At 49.0% G+C, this 23,709-nt stretch overlaps 1 protein-coding gene across 1 annotated transcript; it reads left to right on the top strand.

The window, feature by feature from the left end:
* The first annotated feature begins 47 nt into the window (after positions 1-47).
* CAVIN1 (caveolae associated protein 1) lies at positions 48-23,468 on the top strand. The gene is made up of 3 exons (XM_049799313.1): positions 48-265; positions 4,474-4,937; positions 20,704-23,468. Exons 2-3 carry the CDS (start codon positions 4,518-4,520, stop codon positions 21,367-21,369), a joined length of 1,086 nt encoding a protein of 361 aa, XP_049655270.1. The 5' UTR covers positions 48-265; positions 4,474-4,517; the 3' UTR covers positions 21,370-23,468.
* Positions 23,469-23,709: the final 241 nt, after the last annotated feature.

Genomic DNA, 23,709 nt, shown 5'->3' with positions numbered 1-23,709 from the left:
GCACCGGAAGTGACGGCGGCGGAGCGGGAGGGGGCCGGCCCTCTCACCCCGCGCCTGGTCGCTCCGGGCCCGTTTTTTCGGAGGGGCTGGTGACGTCACCCGCCCGCTGCTGACGCCACTGGTGATGCCGTGACGCAGGCGGTGGCGTCACGGGCAGCGTGGCCGAGGCGCGAGGGCGCGGCCTGCCCTCCCCGCCGGGGCCCGCCCGGCCCGGCCCGGCCCTCGTTCTCCGTGAGGCGGCCGCGGGGACCAGCGGCGGCCAGAGGTACGGTCCTGGGGGGCCCGGGGCCGCTGGGGCGGGCGGCTTCCCCCATCCCCGGCGTCCTGGGCTCTGCCCCCTCCACCTGCCCGGCCTGTGCCTGGCCGGAGGCCTTCCGCCGGTTCCTGCGGCTCGGTTCTGGAGCGAGCAGCTCGGCCGAGCCCTGCGCCCGGCCCGTCGGCACAGCTGGGTGCGCCAGCCTCGCGTGCCGCAGCCTCGTGCACCGCAGCCTCACGCGCCGCAGCCTCGCTGCCTTCCCGCCCCAGCTGGCCAAAATAAAAGTTTGCTGGTTGAGGTCAGTAAGGTTATGGGAGATGAAAGAGCGAACATTCGCTCTTTGGAGTCAAATCCGAGTGATGTACAAGCACACCCTGATGGAGGCGATTCCCTCCAGCAGCCCGAAGGCTAACCCATGGGTGTAGCACTTCATAGCATGGAAATCCAATTAAAGACAAGAAACCTCCCTGCCTGTCAGGGGTTTCCTGCAGTAGGCTGGTAATGGAAACATGGGTCATTGGGAAGGAAGCCAAAAATCACAGGTACTTAAGTTAAAATACACTAAACTTCCAAGTACTTCTACTTACTGACCATGTCTTTGAGTAAATGCTTGGTCTTGATATGATTAAAAGAGGAGCTTTTGCAATAGCAAGAATACAATTTAGCCACAGATCCCTTTTCACATGGTTGTCTTTGTTTTAAAAGCCCCTTATGGTGTACAGCACAGGGGAGGTGTGATGCCTCTTCAGGATTTGGGCAGGCATTTTGCCTCCTTTGGAGTGGAGGATCCTAGTTATTACTGTGTGCTTATTCATAATGCTCTGACAGAGAAGCACCGATGGGCGTCTGGGTGCTGCTCAAGCTCAGAGGAACAAATCCCAAGTGCTGCTCCTAAGGGGTCCTGTGAGACAAAGGACCACCTGCAGATATGTAACGAAATAATGACATCGTACAGGTCAGCGTGGTGGACTCCAGTCACAGTGAATGACACCCTACGCCAGCAGGCTCAGGCCGTGTTAGTGAGGGTAGTGGTGCTGCATGATGGAAATGGCAGTGGCAGGGCTGCTAACACTCTCAGGTTTTGCTTTTATTCAGATATTTGACATCTCTCAAATTGATTGAGAGATGAAAAAGTGAGCAAGTTAGAGGGTTAAATACCATGTATCTTGTCATGGAATTAGTTTGATGCCTATGAAGTGCATGGCGGTGGCCTATAAAACTGAATTCTCCTCATCTGTGGGATGCATCTAACAGTACAGAAAGCTGCACACATACTGCACATTTCCTCCCCCTGTACTTATCCCCAGGTCCTCAGGAAACAGGGAGGATAATTTTCTTTCTTTTTCTCTGTCCAGTCCATGTCCTCTGTACTTGAACTGCAGGTGAAGGGATGAATTGCGTCAACTGCATCTTGGTGAAATTTAACTGAGAGTCAGTCCACTGCAAGCTAAAGCCATTCCTTATTTCTGGCAGGCTGAAAGCAGCTGTATCTTGCTATTTAAGAAGTTAGCTGAGCCATTTCATATAGTCACAGGAACTTCCACGGACTGATGTGGAAGCAGATGCTGCACAATGTCATCCTTCATTGTCCTGCATACATCTGACAGAGTTTTTCTTTGAAGCTGAAATATGCTAGTTTTTGTTTGGACTGTCTGTTCCATGTCCATACAAAGAATTCAGTAGTGGTGCTATAAAATCACTGGAATATTGGAATGATCAGTAATATCTAAGGCATAGTGTAAGCGTGGAAGAGTCAAAGATCAAACTGTATCTACGGTACAAGAGCAGCAAGAAATTGTTCACACTAGAAGAGATTGAGTCAGAGTTCACTGTCCTGTGTGTTCAAGGCAGCGTGAAGGCTCCAAAGGGGACGCTGCAGTTTGCCACCTATTGGCTTTTCCTGGTATGTCTCCACGGCAGAAAATGGCTGAAATGAAGTTAGTCCTAACATAGAAAATTACTCATTGCATTTTAGCTTGGGGTGTGACTGCTGTGTGCACAGCAAGCACTGACTGTGGCACTTCATCTCTTCTACTGAGTATCAAGAACAAATATAAATTCCTGTTCTGTTGTTTTATCTGACTCTACCTAGATTGACCTACTCAGTCTGAATTTTTAAATTATTCCCAAATGGGGAAATGAGGCACAGAGACTGCATTGAAGTCACACATGGAATAGATGGCAGACCTAGAGAGAGTGTACTGCTCTGTTTGCATCCTGTCCTGTACCTGAAACTTCATATCAGGTATCTGTGGAAATCTACTGTGAAGCAGACATCCCCAGTGAGAAACAACTGCAGAGCCTCAATGCTATCTGGCTGGAGTGAGGATTTTTTTCATGGAACTGACTCATCAGCAGCAAACACTGGAAATAAATGCTCAGGAAAAAGGTCCCTCCAGGAAAAAACAGGGTATAGAAAAGCAACCTATTTTTAATACATGACATAATACCTATTGTGGAAGCCACACAGCACAATTTACTGATGCACAGTGAAACCAAATCTAGATCAATGGTGCAGTGTGGGTACAACAGCAGTAAAAAGCGAGCTGTCACATGGTGGAGAATACAGGGACACGGAAAGTGCTGACTGTCATGAGCATTCATCATTAAACAATGTTGCTGTACATCTTGTTTGTGCGTTGTGGGTTTCCCAGCTTGTATGCTTGGAATTAAGCATTTCTTCCAGCACTGTGTTGAGGTAGGCTGTGAGCCTGAAGAAACCAAGTGTTGTAGAGCGTTCATTTTATTTGCCAGTGTGTGGCAAATGGCAAGGGCGGGCTTGACCCCTGCGGGAGGCAGGATGTGCTGAGTATGAATTGCTTGTTGTCAAGGCTACAGGACAAGAGGGAAACAGCAGCCTTCCCAGTCTGCCCACAGCCCTTCAGCTGAGCCTGGAAGGGCTTTCTGCTGCCCAAGCCAGCAGAGGCTTCACAGCAGTTCTGTCCATGGGAGCTTGATTCCCTTGGCTGAGTCAACACCTGTGATAGTGAAGAGGATCTCACCCAGGGTCACTTCCAAGATCTGAATTTTGCTTCTTCGCATTCCTGTGCTTGGTCCTGCTGGGTTGTTGTATACAGTCTTTGGTAGCACCCTCTGAGTGTCTTCGAAGGCAGTAAGCTGGTGATGACTCCATGAGGCATAAACTTCTGCCAACATTATATAAGACTCTATGAATTGCTTTGTGTCAATACTGAGGTTAAAAGTTAGCAAAATAAGGATTATTTCTTCCCCATGTTTTCCAAAGCAATATGTACTCTAGTAAATTCTGAAACAATTAGTAATTTTTTTACCAATAAAGCCTTATGTAACACAATGTATCTGTGCATTGCTTACAAGTACAGTTTTGCATGGCATATGCTGAAGCATGTCCCACATTTAAAAGTCTAGTAACTAGATTTGTCGATGGATAGAGGATTGCAGAGCTGAGATGGCTGCTTTTAGGTGGGAGTGGCCAGCTGCTTCACTTCAGGATTGAATTGTATTTATTCTTTCTGTATTAAATCTGCATAGAGACGTGGTGCACACTGTATATATCATGTGTACACCTACTGTGTACATTCACACACATGGGAGCGTGCATTTTTATGATCCAGAAGTTATGTGCCGTAACTACTGAATCAAAATTGTAGCATTTCTTTAAAGTATTGAAAATCAGGCTGTCGTGGTCCTGGAAAAAAAAGCCAAGTATTGGCAAAAGATCTGAATTTTCCAGCTGAACTTTAACGTGTGCAATTGTTTAAACCAGCCTTCCTTTAATGTATACAGCTGTGCCCAGATGGGATTGCTTTCTTCCCAGCAGCTTCCCGAGCCGTTCACTCAAGGTTTTTGTTTTTTCCTCTCATTGCTTATAGTGCCTTTAGACTTATGGTAAAGAAGAGGCAGTTGTAGTTTCAGAGCTTTGCATTCCTCGCTGAGCTGCGCCTGTGTTTGCATGCAGAGCCATTGCCTCCCCTCCAACTATTTTAATCATTTCAGAAAGGGTGGGTCATCAGGCATTTGGCAGCGGGCTCCTTTTATATAGCTGAGGTGGAGTCAGCCAATGACCTGCAAGCCTGGAAAATTTTGCAGGGCAGTTTCACTGGACGGCTTTGCAGAGCTGTGCCATTTGAATTTCAGCACAGACATCCACACACTGTGCTCTCCATTTCTGGCGTGTCTCCCAGCGCAGAGTTTAGCTGAGGCTCGGGTTTAGTTTTCCCTCCTCTCTCTCCCTGCAGTGACAGCTTCTCCGGGCTCTGCTAGCCAGGACTCCCAAGCGATCATGGAGGATACTACTTTGCAAATTATCGAGCCACCAACTGCTTCTGAGGCCTCAGAGGAGCAAGTACCTGAAGAACCCATCAAATCAGACCAGATCAATGGTGTGATGGTGCTGACCCTTCTGGACAAGATCATTGGAGCAGTGGATCAGATCCAGCTGACCCAAACACAGCTGGAGGAGAGACAGCAAGAGATGGATAGCGCAGTGACCAGCATCCAGGGAGAATTGACCAAGCTGACAAAGGCACACACCACCACCAGCAACACCGTGAACAAGATGCTGGAAAAAGTGCGCAAGGTGAGCGTCAATGTGAAAACCGTTCGGCAGAACCTGGAAAAGCAAGCTGGGCAGATAAAGAAGCTAGAGGCCAATGAAGCGGAGCTTCTGAAACGCAGAAACTTCAAAGTCATGATCTACCAGGTAAGAAGCTATTTCACAACTTCTTTATGTCCTGTTAGTGGGTGTTTTCTTTGCTAAGGGTTCTGTCACACTGCACGGTCAGTCCATTACTCACCCAACCTCCCCTGACTGTCTGGCGGTCCCAACTGAGGCGGGTCCAAAGTAGATCTCTCATTCATGATTTAACATTGTCTATGTGTTCTAAGACAAGGTTTGATAGAGTTGCTACATTTAACAGGAATTGTAATGAAAATAGTGAGAATGGCCCTAAGCACTCATTGCAATGGACCAGAAGTATCGAAATAACCTGTTTTTTTCTGCTTAGCTAAAAAAAGAACAAGAATGCACTAGGTTCTGGAAGGGGGTATTGTAAATCCGTCTGTCAACATCTTTTCTACTGAGGGGCAACATGTGTATTGCTACGTGGAGAGCGATAGTATTTCAGATTTGTGACATGCATCTGATAACAACAAGGGACAGTAACCCCAGCATCGGGGTTAATCTCACTGACTAGGACAGATAGAGTCATTAGAGAAAATACAGAACAGCTCCTCGAGCTCATTAGTACTCGGGTCTGCCGTTGTGCTTGTACAGATTTTCACATTCTTTTTTCTGCAACCTGCAAGTCTTGAATCTTCTAGTTGCCTGGTTTCAATAACAGCTTTAGTTTGCTTGATGTTCAACCCCTGCGCTAAGCGTTGGATTTTTCCTTTAATATTAAACAAGAAGAAAGAGAGGAATAGGTTTTTGTCAGTTTTCCTGTCTGGAGTTACTCTTCCTTATCAGACCAAACTCTTATATTGGGCCATGGAAGAAAAGTGAGGTGAAATAGTTAATGGTTCAGTTAGAAGCCTCTGGGTTAATAATAGACAGCATCAGGGACAAATAGAGAAGCATCTAGTGCTGATCACAGGAAGAGAGAGAAGAAAAACAGAAAAAAAGGGAAAACACTTCTTAGAGCAGGGGTTTTGAAGGGAGAGCTGATCATAATAGGCTCAGGAATCTAACAAGTACGGAAGCCTGTGTAACTCTGTGATTCAGAGCTTAAGCATTTGTAGTTTTATCATGCCTGAAAGGCTGAAATACTCAAGCCTGTTCAGATCATACAGACAACACAACCACTTTTTTTTTTAAATTTTATTACAACCTCTTTGTATCAGGCTTTTGGAGGAGGATAGAGCTGTCCATGGAAAAATAAAATAGAACTCTAAATGTACTGCAGAAGCAACAAACATTGCAAAATGAGAAGAGTGAAGGGAATTGTTTAAACGTAACGTTCCTTGTGGGTTATGGAAATAGGTAGGAAGCTGGCAAGCTTCTGCATCCTTTGGAAGCATCCTAAACATGGGCAGATTGTCATTTTGTGAGCTGTTCCTTTTGCTTTGCTGTCGCTTATGAATATTGAGTAGAGTTTGAATATGAAAAAGCAATCCTGCTTCTAAAGGAAATCAGGGGCAATGCTCTTGCTGATGTAATGAGGACAGAACAGCCTCCAAGCGAATCAGTTGACAAGGGACTACGGCAGGAATTTTGTGAATCAAGAAGATATTAGGAAGAAAAAAGAATTATTTGTAATTTGGAACAATTTCCCAGCATGGAATTTAGTGTGATTTGACTGGGAGGCCACAGAGCTCAAGTGAGAAATTCTCCAGCTTTGCTTCTGTGAAATGGAGCATTTTGCGCCCTCATGGAAATCCTCGCACTTCTGTGGGAAGCCTTAGTAGACCATGCCACAAAGAGGAAGGATCCAGTTGTGGGGAGGCCAAAGGTGTGGCAGCAGGCGTGCAGGCTTGTGACAGGCACTGCTAAGGCAAATGAAAGTCTCTTTTGGAGGAGAAACTCTCGATTGTCTCTTAATTTGGTGCTTAAACTGAAAAACAAAATCCGTGATGGGCTTTTGATGTTAGATGGATACTAGAAAGAAATAGGCAATAATAATACTAATGTGCCTAAGTAACAAATACTTTTATCAATAGTAGTACTGTGCTGCATTACTGTGGCAAAGACAGACCCATACAATGAGAATTCAATGTCCAGACACAGACCACAGGGAATCCCCTGGAAGAATGGGGTATATTTTTGCAGTGTTCTGCAATACCGCTCTTTCTTGCATACGATGGAAGCATAGATTTTTGGTCAACAGAGAATGTTTCTAAATTATATCAATCTACGGTCTGTCTCAGAGCTACACTCATTATTATTTCTCATATAGAAAATAGGGTTGCTTAATAGTTGCATTATTCTGTAGATTGTGCTCCATAAAAACGTCATCGTGTAATTTTCAATATACAGAAACCTGAATTGTATGGCTTGGTGTAAGGAATAATAATCTGTCATATATAGGAGTCTCTCTTATTTGTGAAGACCTTTTATTCTGAAGAAGTTAGACGTTTTAGGGGCTCTTGGAAGTTTTACTTTTGGCTTTGGGGGTTTTTATTCTGCTTTGTTCTTCCCTGGGAGGGACAGGATTTTTAGAGTTTGTGTCTTACTGTAATTATGGAGATGTCATTCTTCAGAAATTCCTAACACAGGCTGCCTGTGGGAGTTGCACAGCAGATTTGCAAAAAACATCAGGTTACAATTTTGTGTCCTGAAATATTCATATGAATATTTTATCACTGTCAGTAATTCTAGGCCCATCAATGACAAGAGTGTTACTTCGTCTGGGATTATGCAAAACAGATAATGCTAACGCATTTAAATCATAAAACTCTATACAGAAAGAAGTGATATTTTTGTGTATACATTGTAAAGGCATTTATCAAATTGAGGATGATGTTCAGCTGCTTTACTGATATTGAACAATGCTATTTGTTGCAAGAAGTCTTGTTGATTCCCGCTGGATTACCCATTTACTAATGTCATCCTATGTTTCAGTATTAATACTCATGAAATTTAAAAAAAAAAAGTATCGAGAGTCTATAAAACCAAAACTTTATGATGGGCTCCACCCTGGGGGTCTAAATGATGAAAATTCAGTGTGTTTTCCTAACTGTGTCATATCATTAAAAAAAATAAATTACAAAATAACTCTTTTCTAATTCAGTGTTTCACTTCTCAAAACCCAATACCTATCAAAGTTTATGTTACTTTCTTGATAATGTAATTAATTCTGTGATGGTGAGTGACATTATTATTACTTTCTAACTCAGAAAAAGCTGCCTTTAGAAAGCTGTGATTAACATTCCTGTGCAATTGCATTTTCAGTTGCTATGGCTAAAAATGCAAAGATTTATTAGTCTTTTCTTTTGGAGGACAAGAAATAAACTTGTCTTAAGAGACATAAAAAAATACATAAAACCAGCAGTGGCTATTTTCAAGCAAGAGAGCTGAGTAAAACAGTAGTCATGCTCTATAGGGATTTAATATTGCATGATTCTGTGGTATGAAGAAATAAAAGGACATAAAGATAAATCAGCTCTTTACCAGTTATAGATGTTTGATTATTCTCTCAGCGTTGAATATTTAGTCTCCAGCAGTTATGGACGGACTATTTCAGGAGTGCAAATAAGACCTTTTGGCACCTTGGGAGAAGAGGTCAAACTACATGCAAGGGTTGTATTTTGCTAGCTGTTAAATTAGGAGGAAATGAAAATCAAATTTTATTCAGGGAAAGCTTGACCTATCAAGATGAGCCTACAGCGCATTCAGCCTGTGTAGTTTCAAACTTCAGGGGAGAAAGTGCAGAACTGAAAATTACTATCCCTGGGGCTAGCTAAGGGCGAGGCATTAAGGAGAATGTTTGCGGGCTGTTGCTCGCAGTCATGTATATACGTGTGCGCGCTTTGTCACTTGCTCACTCTCTCAAATATGCTTTTACCTTATTTTGCCAGGAGCTGGTCTGATTTCTACCGAGGTAAGAGTTTTTGTATCGACTTAACGTAGGGAATTAGATCGATTCTTGAGAATAAAATTTGAAAAAACCAACCCCCCTCCAAATTACCACATCTTTTTTTTAAAAAAAACCTTGCCTACCAAAGCAAAGGTGACAGACTTTTGACAAGCTGCTGTGTAAACAGAAGTTCAGTACTCTTACCGTAAACAGGACTTGCCTTCCTAAAAAGTGTGATGTCAAGTGACTTATTAGCAGCCCATGGGAACAGAGCTCCTCAGTGCTCCCTTTGTGCCGTCTGTCCTGGGCTCCCGTCTTTCAGAGAAATTGGGACATCAACACATTTAGTTAGAGTGGTTGCTAATAAAAACAAACTGAAGTAACTTCATCCCAAATCTCCTGTTTTTAGGATACAAGAATCTAGGGCTGGTTACTACAGTTCATGATTAAATAATGGATGTCCCATGCAAAAAGCTACTGCTCTAAAACCAGACAGTGTGCCACATTCATCTGAAGAACGGCACGTGTCAGCACTTACGTAAGCACAGCATTTTTCTTCCAAATACTTTACGACAATTAAACTTATTCCTGCAAATGTCAAAGGCCTGATTTTCTTACAGCCAGACAAATGCTTGCAGCGCTCAGCGCACAAATTGAGTATTGAATTTCTATAGTGTGCTGGTCCTTTATTTTGAGGCTCATGTGGGCGCCGAACTCGAGGGAAGTCTGGCTCATGATGCACGGCATTGTTTGCTGGAAAGACGGCAACCTTTGTCAAAGGTGTGTGGACAGGCTGCTCCCACACACTGTCAGATTTGGGGGCTCCTGCAGGGCTCCTCTGCTCTTCAGGTGACTCCAGCAGCCGCTCAGAGCCTCGCAAGACGTGGAGTTTCTCTGGGAAGGGCCAGGTGGTTATGAGAGTAGGGTAGAACATGAATCTCAGCCGTACAATGCGTAGGGTAGGTAGGGGTGGGCAAGGAAATATAAATAGCACAGCTTGGCTTTTGTGCCTTGAGTGAGCCTTATACGGACGAGAGCAACAAGAGTGTCGTTTGTGGGGAGGAGGGATGAATTTCAAACCCACACATTAATGCGACAGATTTGGGGGTCACAGCTGAATTGTCTCATTTTTAGGTCTGTGTTCCTCAGAACAGAGCACGGAAAAGAATGTGAACTCAGGGGTCTGATGAGAAGCACGGGGCAGGGAGCACAGGGTGTACAAACCCATGTAACGCAGCCGCCGCACCCACTGCCCCTGGGCTGCAGTCTTTCTCCACCTCCTAACAGTATGTCAGCTGCCCCGAGCTATGGTTTTGTTTCAAATTAATCATTCTGAAACAAAAACCTTATGAGTCTAAGGACAGCACAGGGTTCATGAGAGCCAGAGTGATCTGCAGTCCCAAAGAACACCCTGTGTGGGTTACATGCCTTGAATTCAGTGGAGCTTGTCCAACTACAAGCATTAAAGAATGAATAGAAATTTCAAATAAAATTTGAATGACAGTACTGGGGGTAGGCATGGACACTAGGCACCCCTGTTACACTTTTCCTGCAAGACCAGTTGGCTCCGTGAGCTCAGGAGCACTCTGTGCTTGAACTTGAGTACCTCTTTGGATCCGGAGCTGCACTGTATGTAGCATCACTTTTTCCCAGTGGTTCACTGCAGAGATTTGCATTGCAGCAGCCAGTGGTTTTTGTATTTATTTTCTGATAATACTTTAAAATAAAAGGCTGTCTTAATTTTGCTGTGAATCCACTCAAAAGCAGCTCTCTTTGTAGCCACAACAGTTCTGATCCCAGGTTCAGTAGAGAATTACTATGAGCTTCTCACTGGTGGGTTTGTGCATCAGCAACCTGCCAAATCTAAAGAAATGCCTCATCCAGTGACATCTGGTGTGGTCGATGGGGACAGGATATTCCTCTGGTGCTGTATTTGCTTTCGCTTTATTATATTCTTAATTATGTTCTTAAACAAAATACAAAAGAGAATTAATCATGAAGCCTTTGTTAAAAACCACAAAAAATCTGAATCGTACAAACTGAGACTCATTAAGAGTTAATATTGTTTGTCTTTGATCCTTTGTCTTTGTTGCTGGAATACAGGGGTCTTAGCCCAGAAAGCTATTGTATCTTCCCTTCTGTTCTCCTGCTTTTTGCCACAGATGAAGCAAAATTAAAGGTGAAAAAATGCGATCCCAGGGGAAGGAAAGAAATATTGTTCACCTCAACTCCTTCAGGCTGCAGCGCTGAATTCAGCTGCATGTTCTCTATCCATTATAAGGAGCACCATGCTAACATCCTGATGTGCAAAGAATCCTTCATATTCTCTGCACGTTACTGAATTATAAGAGTCTCAAGATAATTATTCACAGGAGACTAAGCCTTAAAAAAATTTCAGGATGTTTATAGCTCTCACTTCCAGGATTTTTCTTAGTGCAGATTATCAGTCTTTCTACCGAAAGACAGCTCTGGAGCATGGATTTCTCTTTTGCAGCCGGGAATCAACTGCATTAATATTTCATTGCTTAGGTATTATTTATCAGCAGGTAGTGCCAGGACTGTTTGCTTTGCTGAAATCCTTTCAGCATTATAGTTACATACTGAGCTGTGTGGCAATAAATTGTCTCAGAGCAAAGGGCCAGAGACTGCTCGGCCAGTTGGGTTAAGGCTAGATCGGATGATTAATGGCTCATGAAAATAAACCAAAGGTAATATTCCTTCTGATCACATATTCCTCTCTCAGGCCTCTCTTGTGCCTATCAGCAGTGGATCAAAGTATCTATCATGATGTCTGTGTGATGCCAGTGGGACCACTGCACACGGGAGTATAATGAAGTGTGGAATTTGCCAGCCGTGCTCACTGGGCTAGGTGGCTGGAGCGCTGTAGTTTCCAGTGAGATTGTGGCTCATTTACCCATTCTTAAGCTAGATATGAGCCCTCAGCAAAAACAAATTAACCCATCATGGACACACAGCAGGAAAAACTCTCCAAGGCTGCATGTAACCAAGTTCGCAGGTCTGGGATTAGAAACCCCAAAGAATTCAAGAAGCCAGTCAGTACTCAGACTGTGCCTCTCTCTGGAAAGATGCAGTGCCTTTACTCTCCAGTGTACCCTGGGTGCAAGTTTGACTGGTAGATGGTTAAAAGCTGCTTAGTGTTGCAGGCACTGCAGGACACTGGAAGGGTGTAAGCATCATGGGAACGTGGTAGTCCTGCATATTATCTCCATTTCCTCAATTTTATGTAAATGTGAATGCTCTGTAGCTGGCATGTGTCCCTCTGCGTCCTTCAGCATTGCTCACAAGGCAGGCACTGAGCCTGCTGTGGGTGACTCACTGCGCGCTGTCATCATGTCCCAGCTCCAGGCACACAGTTTCTGCCGGGCGGGATGAGCGAGCAACCACACTCAGTCTAACACAGTCATTTTTCCAAAGAACGTACTGCTTGACCTAGGCACAGATTAGGTGAAACTGAGGGCTGTTCCTGCATCTTTGCTGAAGCTGCTTTTTGCTACGCTACCCAGAAGTGTCGTGTCCTGTCCCTATTTAAGTAATGAGTAGAGAACTATGCAGTCTCCACTCTCTAAGGTACTGTGATGTGTCTGTCACCCAGGTAAAGCATGGCAATTACTCAGGCTTTTCGGCAACATGCTTAGCCCTCTTATCCTGTTTGGGATAATGTTGTCCTTTTGATTCTGCAAGATCTTCTACAAGTTAGAAAGTGCCTGAAGAACTGTGGGTCCATTATCCAGCTGCAAGATAAGACAAAAACCAGAAGCAAAGATGCTCAGTGTCAGTGAGGGAAAATCAAATATTTAGAATAAAAAGTCTCAGGATGTTTAGTCTATAGCTTTATGTGAGGATGCAAATGGCAGTATCATCACAGATCTATCTGCAAATAATCTGTAATGCAAACTCCATCTTTACTGGTTTGCTGTTCAGAAATAGCTCTGGAGTTATTAATCAGTTGAGACAGGTTTATCCGGGAGGAGCAGTTCTGAGAGTAAAGTCAGTTCTACAAACAGACTGATAATAGGATCAAAACTTTTTTCTGCTGTCAGAGTAAAAAAAAAAAAAAAGGCTTTTCACTCTGCAATCTATTTACTTCTCTGTTTCCTACAGCCCTGCCTTTCTTCTGACTCACTGTTAGGAAAAAGCACTTTTCTAAACACAGCCTCCTCCTCTCCCTGTGTCGTTCCTCCCTTGCTTTTCACCATCAGGTTTGAACTAGCTCCAGTGCCTGTACCATGCTGCTCATTCTCACCACCTCATGAAGAAGATAACAGCGTTTTAGGACATAGCTTCCAGGACATAGAGTAACTAGACATGCCTGATAGAAAAAAGTGCCAAGAAGATTGCACAATATGCAAAATTACTGAGGGTAGAAGGACTCTGCTAGTCAGGGAGATACTGCTTGAGAACAAACTGGCTTATCCCTTTCACATTTGCCTAATCCCAACCTATTTTGCTTTTCCCCGCCATATTTTAGATCTTTTCCTTTGTCTCAGCAGTATTCTTTGGTGACTTCTTATTGCAGGATTCAGTAGTCTTCTCTCTAAGGCCTCGAGGCTTCTCTTTTTATGGACCTTTTGGCTATAAAATCTGTCCAACCTTTGGAACGTAAGAATTGAGGTCATGTCTGATTTTGCAGTGAGCGTGTTTGCTGTGTCACTGGGTATAGATGTCTGTAAACTGCTGGGTATTGTCCAGTGTTGGTGTAGGTCATACACTGACAAAACTAGCGGATGGAGTTCTGGAATCACGCCCGGCTGTTTTGATCTCTCCAGCGTGTGTATTTGAATTAATAAACACAGGGATTTCAAATCACTATCTTTTCGTAATCTTACACATAGAAGCAAACTCTGCTTTCAGCTACACCACAGAAGTCGGAGATACCTCCAGAACAGCTGACATCAAACCACTCTGTGAACAGCAGTGTGAAAAGAGAGCAGAATCTGGCCCTATGGCAGTGTTCAGTGTAAACATGCCTGAAACCATAGAAGGGATTCTGCATCTCCTAGGACCTGCCATAAATTAGGGAAGGACACTCTTCCTTCTAATAAATCTTTGCTGACTGTCTTTTCTGTCAAAGTTTGCTACCTGGCTTCTCCCTTTACTAGAACATACCCCTGTGCCTTTTCTCTGTGCCTGTTCTCATGCTAATCTGGATTACTTTGTTGGTGATGTTCCTGATCAGATTCCCAGTGAGGGGGACAGGTAAGCTTTTCCATTGTGCTTCCTTTCCGCCGGCTATTGAAATGCAGTTTTCCTCGTCTTAGCCCAAGAAGATCCAGAGTGTGCGCTTTGAGTCTTCGCCAGGGACTGCCCTCTGAGCTGTCTCCAGGAACGGTTCCCTCTGCCTGTGCTGCGGAAAGTGCCATGGCCCAAATCAGCAGAAGACGTGCAAGGAGGCAGCAGTTTAGGGCCTCAGCAGGAGTACCCCCTGAAGATCACTTTGAACCTCTTCTGAAACTCTGAAAGCTACTGATTCCAGAGCCTTTGCCTCTCTGCCTGCTTGTGGCTGCTGCAAGCCTTCAGACCCAGAAGGCTGATCTTTCAGTTGGCAGAAATGCCTCTGCTTGTTGACTAATCTGCTTGCTGCATGCTGCTGCCCTAGTTATAATGGATAGTTAGGAGCTGTGATTTTTCTCTCAGGCATTACGGGACTTGTTGTGTGCTACTTCTGCAATCTGGGAGGGAGGAATTGCTGTATGGCTTGCATGAAGGGCTAGTAGCCAGGAGCAGTTGGGTCTGCTGACGTCCGCTGTGACTGGGCAAATCCTACCCGTTTTCTGGGTCTCAGTTTCTCCCTCTGAAATAGAGACCTGGTAATACCTACCTCCTCAGGCTTCTTGTAATGTTTAGTTTATAAGTGTTTGTGAAATGGTTTGAAGTTGTTTTAAATAGATAAAGGACAGGCAGAGAGCACAAACTGTGTGATGTAAAACTACAGTTGTCTCAGGTAGGCAATGCAGCATCCATTTCTGTTCAGCGGCAGCCCCCCAGCGCTGTTCACTAGGAGCTAGGCTTCTGCACACAGACTGGAGTCGGTGGTGACTTGAACTGCTCTTTATCTAACACTTATCTCATGTCACAAGGGCTGCTGGTGACAGCATAAGTCCCCTGCTAGCCTTCCTCTTATTGTGTGGCTACTGGAGAAAATACCCTAAGCTCCAGTTGGCTGCCCTTTGGGTGGTCATCCACTGGTGTGAGCAGCACTGTCCGGTGGGAATGGCCATGTTGGTCAGTGGACAGGTCTGCCCCGGGAGCCAGGCGAAGGTGAACTCAGCCCAGGAGTCTGGATCTCTGGGGGCAGCTGCCAGGGAAAACTTCTTTTCAAGGAAAGTGACAAGATTTTTAAAAAAGGCAGGGTTTTGTGATATAGTAAGAGAGTCTGATAGTAATACAGTCTCCACAGACGTCTGTTCCAACAAGGCACTGGTAAAGAAAGCACAGCCCTCTTTTCTGTGCAGGGCATCTTTACATCCCTGAGCTCTGCTAGGCTGTGGGTGCTTATCAAGTGTGTTGCTTTTACTTAGGAATAACTGAATCTTCCTTCCTGTGACACTGATGGAAGGTCAGCACAGAAAGCATCCTCTAAGGACTGGCAGAGCAAAACAGTTATCATGGCAATGGGAGAGCAGAACTTTTTCTTCTCTGGCAGGGCTCGATCTGACCTGGAAAGCTGTCTTCTGCCCAGATGCTTTTAATCCTCCCTCAGCCTCCCCCAGGCCAGAGCTTGTCTGACCTGCCCCGGGAGGGCAGAGGAAGGGCTGGCGTGGCACAGGAGGTGCAGCAAGCTCCAGCTAACCCAGCAGTACTTGGGATCAGCCCTTTTTGGTCATAGCAGAGCCTGGGGATGTGAGCTGGCCATGTTCTGCATGTTTCAGCTGCATGTCAACCAAACTCAACTGTTTGTGCTGTTGCAATTGTGTAAAAATAACTGAACAAAATGAATTGCAGATGTGATTAGCATGCGCATGTGAAAAATCTTCCATTAAACCTTCAAAATGGAGGTCGGAGTGGCTGGCAGTTTTGGACTCTGTTTTTTACACACTTACAATAAGAGCCTCTTCAAGAGCAATCCAGGAGGCCTTCTTGCATTTTGGGAGTGTTCCCCTGATTTGCGGGTAATTCTGCAGTGCTTGAAGAGCTCTGCTAGGCTGGGAATGCAGCTCAGCTTTGTGTCTCATTGGCCTTCTATATGACAGGGGAAGTGTTTACATGTGTTGTAGCAACCAGGCGGTGTGTACATGACCATATGGGGCTGCCTGCGTGACTCACTGCAAGGGAACTCGGGCTTCAAAACAATGTCAGATAAAAAGCCCGCTTAGCAGAGCAAGGCAGAGGCTGGTCAGCCGGGTAGATCTAACGGCTCTGAATTGTTTGAGGTAGGAGGAATACAGAGCAGCCCAGCACCCTGTCAGCTGGCAGCCAGCTGCCTTCAATGCTGGGTACAAGCGCCGGGGCCCTGCCGAGCGCCCACAAGGTCTGCAGTCCGTCGGGCTGCCAGTCCCATCGGCTCAGCCAGTGGGAGGGAGCTTCCCAAAGTAAACCGCTTCCCCAGGGAGGTCTGTGCCGAAGGGACAGCACAGCTGTACGTGTCCGATTGTGAAATGCGCTGGGGGGTGGCACACTGCAAGTGGGCAAAAGAAAACTAGAACTTGGATCAGAGCTGAACCTTTGCGTGAAGCACATCAGATGGCAGTGAGCTCAGTCCCAGCACACACGCAGATGCCGCCTGTCCTTCTGCTGGGCGTTGTTCTGCTTTGTGCACACAGCAGGAAGATTTTTCTTCTGCTGGTATAAAAATCTTCTGAGAAATCTTGTTTACCCACTGTCTTTGTGCCAGCTGGATTCAAGCTGTCTTAGAGAACAGAACGGGTTTGCGTCTGCTGACTGGGAGCCAAGGTTTGAATGCCCCAACAGGCAGGGATGCCAAGACCCAGGATTTTGGACTCGCCCACTTCAAGGGTCAGTGTTTTCGCAGTAAAAATAGAGTACTTGGAATGCCTGGTGTTAAAAATGTGGCTCATCTGGATGAGTCATGAGTGAAATAAAGTGCACAGACCATAGTGCCTTGTCCAGAGCAGGGATTTGTATAGCAGCCACCTGTAGACCCAGGATGGTTCTTGATTGTTCAAGTGAGGTCCCATTGTCCTCCCCCGCAGGCAGACACTCTGTCTGTGTCTGTAGGCACACTCTGCCCACAGCCGGCAGTGCCCCTTCTCCACAGCAGACACACCTCTCAAGCAGGGAAGAGACCACCCTTGGTGGCATTTGGGCAGTGCCTCGGTGTGGGTGGAGAGCTACACACTAGGGATGCTCAGCAGCAACGTACTTGTCCCCATTAAGATGTGCCAGAACTGTTGGTTGTTCTTGCACCAGCTGTCCTGTGCATAAGCCAGAGCCCGCTAAACCAGCAGGAATGCTCCCTAGATGCAGGTGGGCTTTGAGTCAGGAAAGTGACCCACGGCACCCAGTGCTGAAAATCTACCAGCTGTCCTCCAGCTGGTTATCTATGGCTTGGATAAGCAATCAGATTGAGGAAGAGTCAGGGGAAAAAAATGCAGGAATTATACCAGGCATAGGAAAGAGAGACGCACTATCTGGGGGCCTGACAGCCCTGCAGCGGGCACGCTACCCTGTCACCCTGGCCCTGCAGGAAAGGGGCCGGGTGAAGGTTGCAAAGGGTTTCCTAAGTGCAGCTGGAGAAAAGCTCTCGGAAACAGTCTCAAGAGGGGAGGTTGGGATTGGAAACATCCTTACTTATGGGAATAGCTGTGCTCCCTCTTTGTGTTTGAGCAATGAGGGTGCCTCACGATAGAGGCATGAGCAGAGTCTCAAGTCCATGAGCACTGCTGGGGTGGGCTAGAGCAGCTGCCTGTGGGGACAGTGCGTGGGACAGCAAAAGCGTGGGTCTGTACATGAGTGCAGTCTGTGGGAGTTAGGATCAAACAGCCGGGCAGTTGCTATTCTCAGGGCTGAAGTGGCAGGGATTAGAGAGCTGCACTGATACTCTTAACAGGGGTTGCTCCAGCTGTCCCATGTAGCAGGAGCTGCTGCTTGCCACGTCTTCGCGGTTGTGAGGCAGGAGTTGCAGGACGCTGCCGAAGTTGGATGGATTTGCTGGTGTAACACAAGGAAAAATGGTTATTTATGTGGCAGACATAGAGTTTTTGTGGTGGTGTTTCTTTCTGCAGACACATGTTCTGGAGCTAACAAGGGGCTGATAAGTATCTGAGTTTGCAGGATATGGCCTGTTTCCAGTGACAGTCGTGCCAGGCGAGAGGGGGATGCCTTTGTTCTGGCTCATTGTGTTGACTCGGAGGGAAGGAAGTAGCTGGAGTTCCTGATGTTCTCAGCTGGCGGGGCAGGATCCCCAGGAGTCTTGGGATTGCTCCAGCAGGTGTTGTTGTGGAGAACAGGATCCCTGCCTTCCCAGTGATGTGGATTTGTTCTGGACTGACCTGACCCTCTGGAGAGCATGTGTATTGTTTTCTCTTGAAGTGGCTAATCAAATGAAGAAAACATATGTTGGCCACTTAATCTTAATCTCCAGAAAGTATTTGGGACCTGAGCTGTGATCTGGAGGGTGAAGAGCTTTGCCCAGCGTAGCTCTCTGCTCTGAATAAAACCCAGGACAAAACCTCTGCTTTGGCAGACTCTTTGTGTTTTGACCACGGACACTGCAGCCCCCATGTCGCCTTCAGAGCCCAGTGCTCCACAGAGCTGACTTCTTACTGTTCACAAAGTTTTCCCCAGATGCCCTCATCTTTCCAGAACTTCAGCTTGCCCAAGGAACAGCACTGTCCTGTGCTTGGGGAAGGATGAGAAAGCAGCTAAAAGCATCTGAATGTCACCCAGGTGAAGCTGTGCTGGAGTCACATATTCAATAAGCTTATGTCAGTTCTTGAGTGATGTAAGGGAAAGAAGAGCTGGGGACAGCACAGCTGGCTGAGCCAAGCAGCTCCCCATTTGCAGATGGACCGTCCTGTGCTGCCTCCGACCATGGGCTCAGGCCAGAGCAGCAGCGTGGTGCTGACCTTGGTCAGCTAGAGCAGCAGCACGTCAGCATGGTGGTGGGAGAGCGCTCACGGTGAAGGCATGCCAACACGCCATCCCTTCCAGCACTGCGTGAGTGATCGGGACGTCCTCTGCCATGGCAGCGCCAGAGAAACCTGCACAGAAGCATGGCTGGAATTGGTGTGGCTCTTCGGGGGTGGGCCTCAGTGGCTGTTTCGGCAGTTTGACCATCATGAGTGTCCTGGCTCTTGACATCTGCGTAGCTTGTTAGCTTGCAGCTGCGTTGGTGCAGTGGCTACTGCTGTGCAAGCATGACACACAGAGTGTGCAGCCTTGCACGGGAGATGCCATGGCAGATTCACTCTCCCAGGACACAGGGCAGCTCTGCTCCCAGCATCCCCAAGCTGGGCAAAGGCGAGCCATGCATGTCAAGCACTCGGGGTACCCCAGGGTCTGCCCTTGATTTCACTGGGCCCTGCTCCTGCCAGTGTTGGACTGGGATCCCCCACCTTTGCTCTGTTCAGCTCCTGCCTGCCCTGGGGCTGGAAATGGCACCCGGCCATCCTGCTGCCCAGGCTTTTTCCAAACCTCAGCCCAGCATCTCCACTCTTTGCGTGCCTGTTCCACGCACTGCCTTTCAGCTGCTGCTGGCTTTTTGACAGCGCTTGTCTCAGCAGCTCCATGCTTCTCCCACCCAGCTCCGTAGATTAAAACCCCTTGGGCAATAAATTTCTAAGCCATGGGCCGCAGCCCTGCAGCTGTGATGCTTCGTACAGTGATGGGCTATTTCCAGCCTGTCCTGGGAACAGAGAGGTGATTCATTGCAGCAGGGACGCACGCTATGTGCTGCTCAGATGAAAACCAATCCCACTCTAGACCTGTGCTCCTCTCCTGGGCACATGCTTGTCCTCTGCCACTGGGATCAGAAACTTGGCTGACCCAGAGGAGCAGAGAAGCTGAATGAATTTACCTCCTGTCCCGAGTAGAGACAGCGTAACCTTGCAGACCTAGCTGTGCGAGTTGGGGCTGCCATCTCCTCTGTCTTCAGATACAGGCTTGGACAAATTCCGCAACTAATTCCCCAGCGGAGAAATGAGAAAAATAGGGCGGCCTGCTGCATCCCAAGAGATGTCCCAGCCCCACATCTGGATCCTACAGGCCTTGGGAAAGTCTGAGTGCAGACTGGGGTTGGCCAGGCCACTGTGTGCATGCCAGGGAGCGTGGCTGGACACCCAGCTCCAGACTGTGCTGCCATCTGCAGCCCAGCACCACGCTGTGCCCAGGGCCACCACGGGCCGGACCCTGGCCAGGCCGGACACCTGGGGGTAGCCAGCGGTCTTACCAAGAGAAGACCACCCATGGGAAGGAAGGCAAAACGCCGTGGGCTGGGGGGGTACGGGAAGGGCTCTGGGCAGGCGCTGGGGAGCAAGGGGGCACCGCATCGCTCCAGTGGGTTCCCTGTGCCCCTCCACAGCAGGATGTGGGCAGGGGCTTTCGTGGGGCTAGGAGCAGGGAGCGTGCGATGGCCAGGTCCTGGGATGATGATGAAACTGGAGGGGATGGGATTGTTACAGGGGCACAGGAGGAAGGGAAGAGTCTCCAGTTTCAGTGCTGGCTTGCCTCTTCCTGCACTGCTGGAGTCATGGATGGGTTTGGAACCAGCCTGATGAGCAGAGCTGGTATACCTGAGCTTAAATATAGTAGAGCTCTAAGCTGCTGTGGGTAGGGCAGGTTCTCCTTACAGTAATTTGTCAGGTGCACTAAGGGAGGATGAGCCCAGACCTGACGTCGCCTGGGTCTGTTTAGCCGTGGGTCGTAGCTGTGCTTCTGCTCTGCAGCACTGCCAGGCAGGGGGCGGGGGGGGGCTGGCTCCCGAGGCTGGAAGGGCTGAGTGTGTGTGTCTCACTGGCTCCGCTCTGTGTCTTGCAGGATGAAGTGAAGCTCCCGTCTAAACTGAGCATCAGCAAGTCTCTAAAGGAGGGTGAAAAGCTGGAGAAGGAAGGCGAGGGCGAGGAGGTGCCTGTGGGTGAGGACCATGGAGAGGAGGACCACGTCCAGCTCTCCTCGGATGAAGAGGTGGAGATTGAAGAGATTATCGAAGAGTCACGGGCAGAGCGCATCAAAAGGAGTGGCATGAAAAGAGTGGATGACTTTAAGAAGGCATTCTCAAAGGAGAAGATGGAGAAGACTAAGCTAAAGACCAAGGAGAACCTGGAGAAGACCCGCCACAACTTGGAGAAGACCCGCCACAACCTGGAGAAGAGGATGAACAAGCTGGGCACCAAGATTGTGACTAACGAAAGGAGAGAGAAGATGAAGACCTCTCGGGACAAGCTGAGGAAGTCTTTCACCCCTGACCACACCATCTATGCCAGGTCCAAGACAGCCGTCTACAAAGTGCCACCCTTCACTTTCCATGTCAAGAAAATAAGAGAGGGCGAGGTGGAAGTGAAAGCCACGGAGCTGGTGGAGGTTGGTGGAGAGGAGGGAGAAAACTCGGATCTGCTGCGTGGTGAGAGTCCCGAGATGCACACACTGCTGGAGATCACAGAGGAGTCCGACGCGGTACTGGTGGACAAGAGTGACAGCGAGTAGGACAGGCTGCAGCGCGGAAGGGTTGTGGACGACGGCTGAACATGTAATCACTCACATTTCGAGATCTCTCTCTGCCCTGGTGCCCCAGGGAAAGTGTACACGATGCATATTTACTACCCTGCAGAGCCGACGCCAATCCCCTGCCTGCTTGGACAAGGTGTATTTTATATTTTAGTTTTAGCACACAGAAACGTTAGGAACACGGGACTGTTTTTCTTACACTGATAAATCACCCTTGGAGACCATTCCTGCCGCAGGCTGCGTGAGAGCCTTCTAGCACCAGACCTGAAGATGGGCTTTGAGTGACGGGACCCAGCCCAGCTGGAGAGTGCTAAAACCAAGATAACGGCTGTACACCTGGAAAGCTCAAGTGTCCTCCATGAGCAAAGACCTGGTGTCAAGAAAGTTTCCTGCCAAGCAGCCCGCCAGCCCACACCAGCTCCCTGTGCCAGGCTGCACGGCCATCCCTGCAGGCAGGAAGACTCCCAGCACCCAAGCTGGCCACCCCTTCGGGGGAGCAGAGGAACTGTGATGCACCCAGTGTGCGGGAGGGAAGAGCTGAGCAAGTCCTGCTGATGGGCAAGAGTGTGGGCAAAGCTGACCCAGCCATGTGGCACGCAGGCGGGTCTGCTCCTCTCTGCCCTCCCAAGGACCGCATTACATGGCGGTGCCTAGGACGGCTTCACTGAAAAGCCGCCCCGCTGCCGGGACTGCCGCAGGTGCCTGCGTGCACATCACACAGCCGGGGTCCACTGTTCCTTCCCACTGCGCTGGGGCTGTTGCTGCGACAGCCCTAGGGCTGCAGCAGGAGCAGCGTGGGCCACACGCTCCCCTGCCCGGGTTACAGATCTGGCTGCCAGAGGCCCAGCAGCTGTGGGTGAGTCCTTGCCAAGGCAGGGAGCACCGTGGAGGTGAGGTGCTGGATCTGGTCCCTCCACACCTGCAGGGGTGGTGGCAGCAGGCAGCAAGGTACATGCTCGCTGCCAAGGGAGAGGGGATGTGCAGGCAGCTGTGCTGGAGCAGCCACCACTGGGTGCAGCTTGTTTCCAGAAGGATATGGGATACGCTGATGCCATGTGAGGATCTTGACTGTCAGAGAGCAGCCTTGACACCGGTCCAGCACTGGACCTTGAGTATTTCTGAGCATCTGCTTCCTCCAGGGGTCCCGGCACAGCTCAGGCTCGTGCCCAGGTCCTGCGCTTTCCTCCCCGTTTCCCGCTTTGTGCAGCTTCACTCCCTGTCCCCTGCAGCAAGGCAACACTAGGATAGCACACCGCAGCTTGAGGGCACTGCCCTGGCTCAGCCCGGGGCTGCCATGCTCCGGCTCTCATGTAGGCAGCCACCACTGCAGCACGACCCAGCCCTGCAGGAGCAGGCAGCGAGGCAGGAGGCTGTGTGCCTCGGCGGCTTCGCCCGGGGAGGCTGATCCTGGTGGGCAGGCGAGGGAGGGACCCGGTCGTGCTCATCCCCGTCTGCTTGCTGGGCTCAGCCCTCCTCTGTGAGCGCAGTCGCTTTCCTCCCCAGCCCGCTCCCCCCAGGCAGCAGGGAGGGCTGCTGTTGCTAACATAACCAAATATATAAACTTGCTTTTCCTCTAAGAATTATTTTCCTTCTTATTGTCTACTGCATCCAGCCTGTCCCCGGCCCAGGGTCCTATCCCGGTGCCCAGCAGACACCTCCCCAGGCCCGTGCCGCCGCCATCGTCCCCAGAGGTGTGCCTGTGGCAGGCCCGTGTGCCGGGCATGTGGCAGGCTGGGGGACGGCACCGGGTGGCCCTGGAGGCTCCCGGTCGGGCCGGGGGCCCTGCCTCCCCCTTCGGGGGCAGGAGACACAGGCTTTTGGCCGCCCACAGCTCCTGCCCGGCCGTTCCCAGCCCAGCGCGGGCCCGCAGCCCGCGGGTCGCCTCCCCCCGCAGGGCCCACGGGCGGTTTTGACGTCGGTATTTCTTCTCACGGAGCGGCGGGGCCGGGCCAGCTGGCCCCGAGGGCAGGAGGCCCGGGCGGGCACAGCCGCCGGGGCGGCGGGAGCCCGGAGGAGCTCCCGGAGGGTCGTACCCGCGGCTGCGTCCCGGCGAAGCAGCGCAACTAATAAAGTCTCTTTTCTAAACCACCAGCGTGCAGCCTCTTCGTGGCGGCGGCCAGAGCCTCGGGGGGACACCCCCACCACCCCCGCGGGGAATGGTACGGCATCGCCCCACGCGGGGTCGCTGCCCGGCGCGGAGCACAGGGCCCGCCTGCGGCGGCGCTGCCCCTTTAAGGGGCGGTGGCGGCGGCCGCGGGCCGCGCGCTGACGTCAGGGCGCTGCCCGGAACTCAGCTGGGTTTCCCGCACGGCCGTTCCC

This window comes from Accipiter gentilis, chromosome 5 (assembly GCF_929443795.1).
Source record: "Accipiter gentilis chromosome 5, bAccGen1.1, whole genome shotgun sequence".
Lineage (NCBI taxonomy): Eukaryota > Metazoa > Chordata > Aves > Accipitriformes > Accipitridae > Astur > Astur gentilis.
The sequence above is the reverse complement of the archived record's forward strand: the minus strand, read 5'-3'. Positions and strand labels throughout refer to the sequence as shown.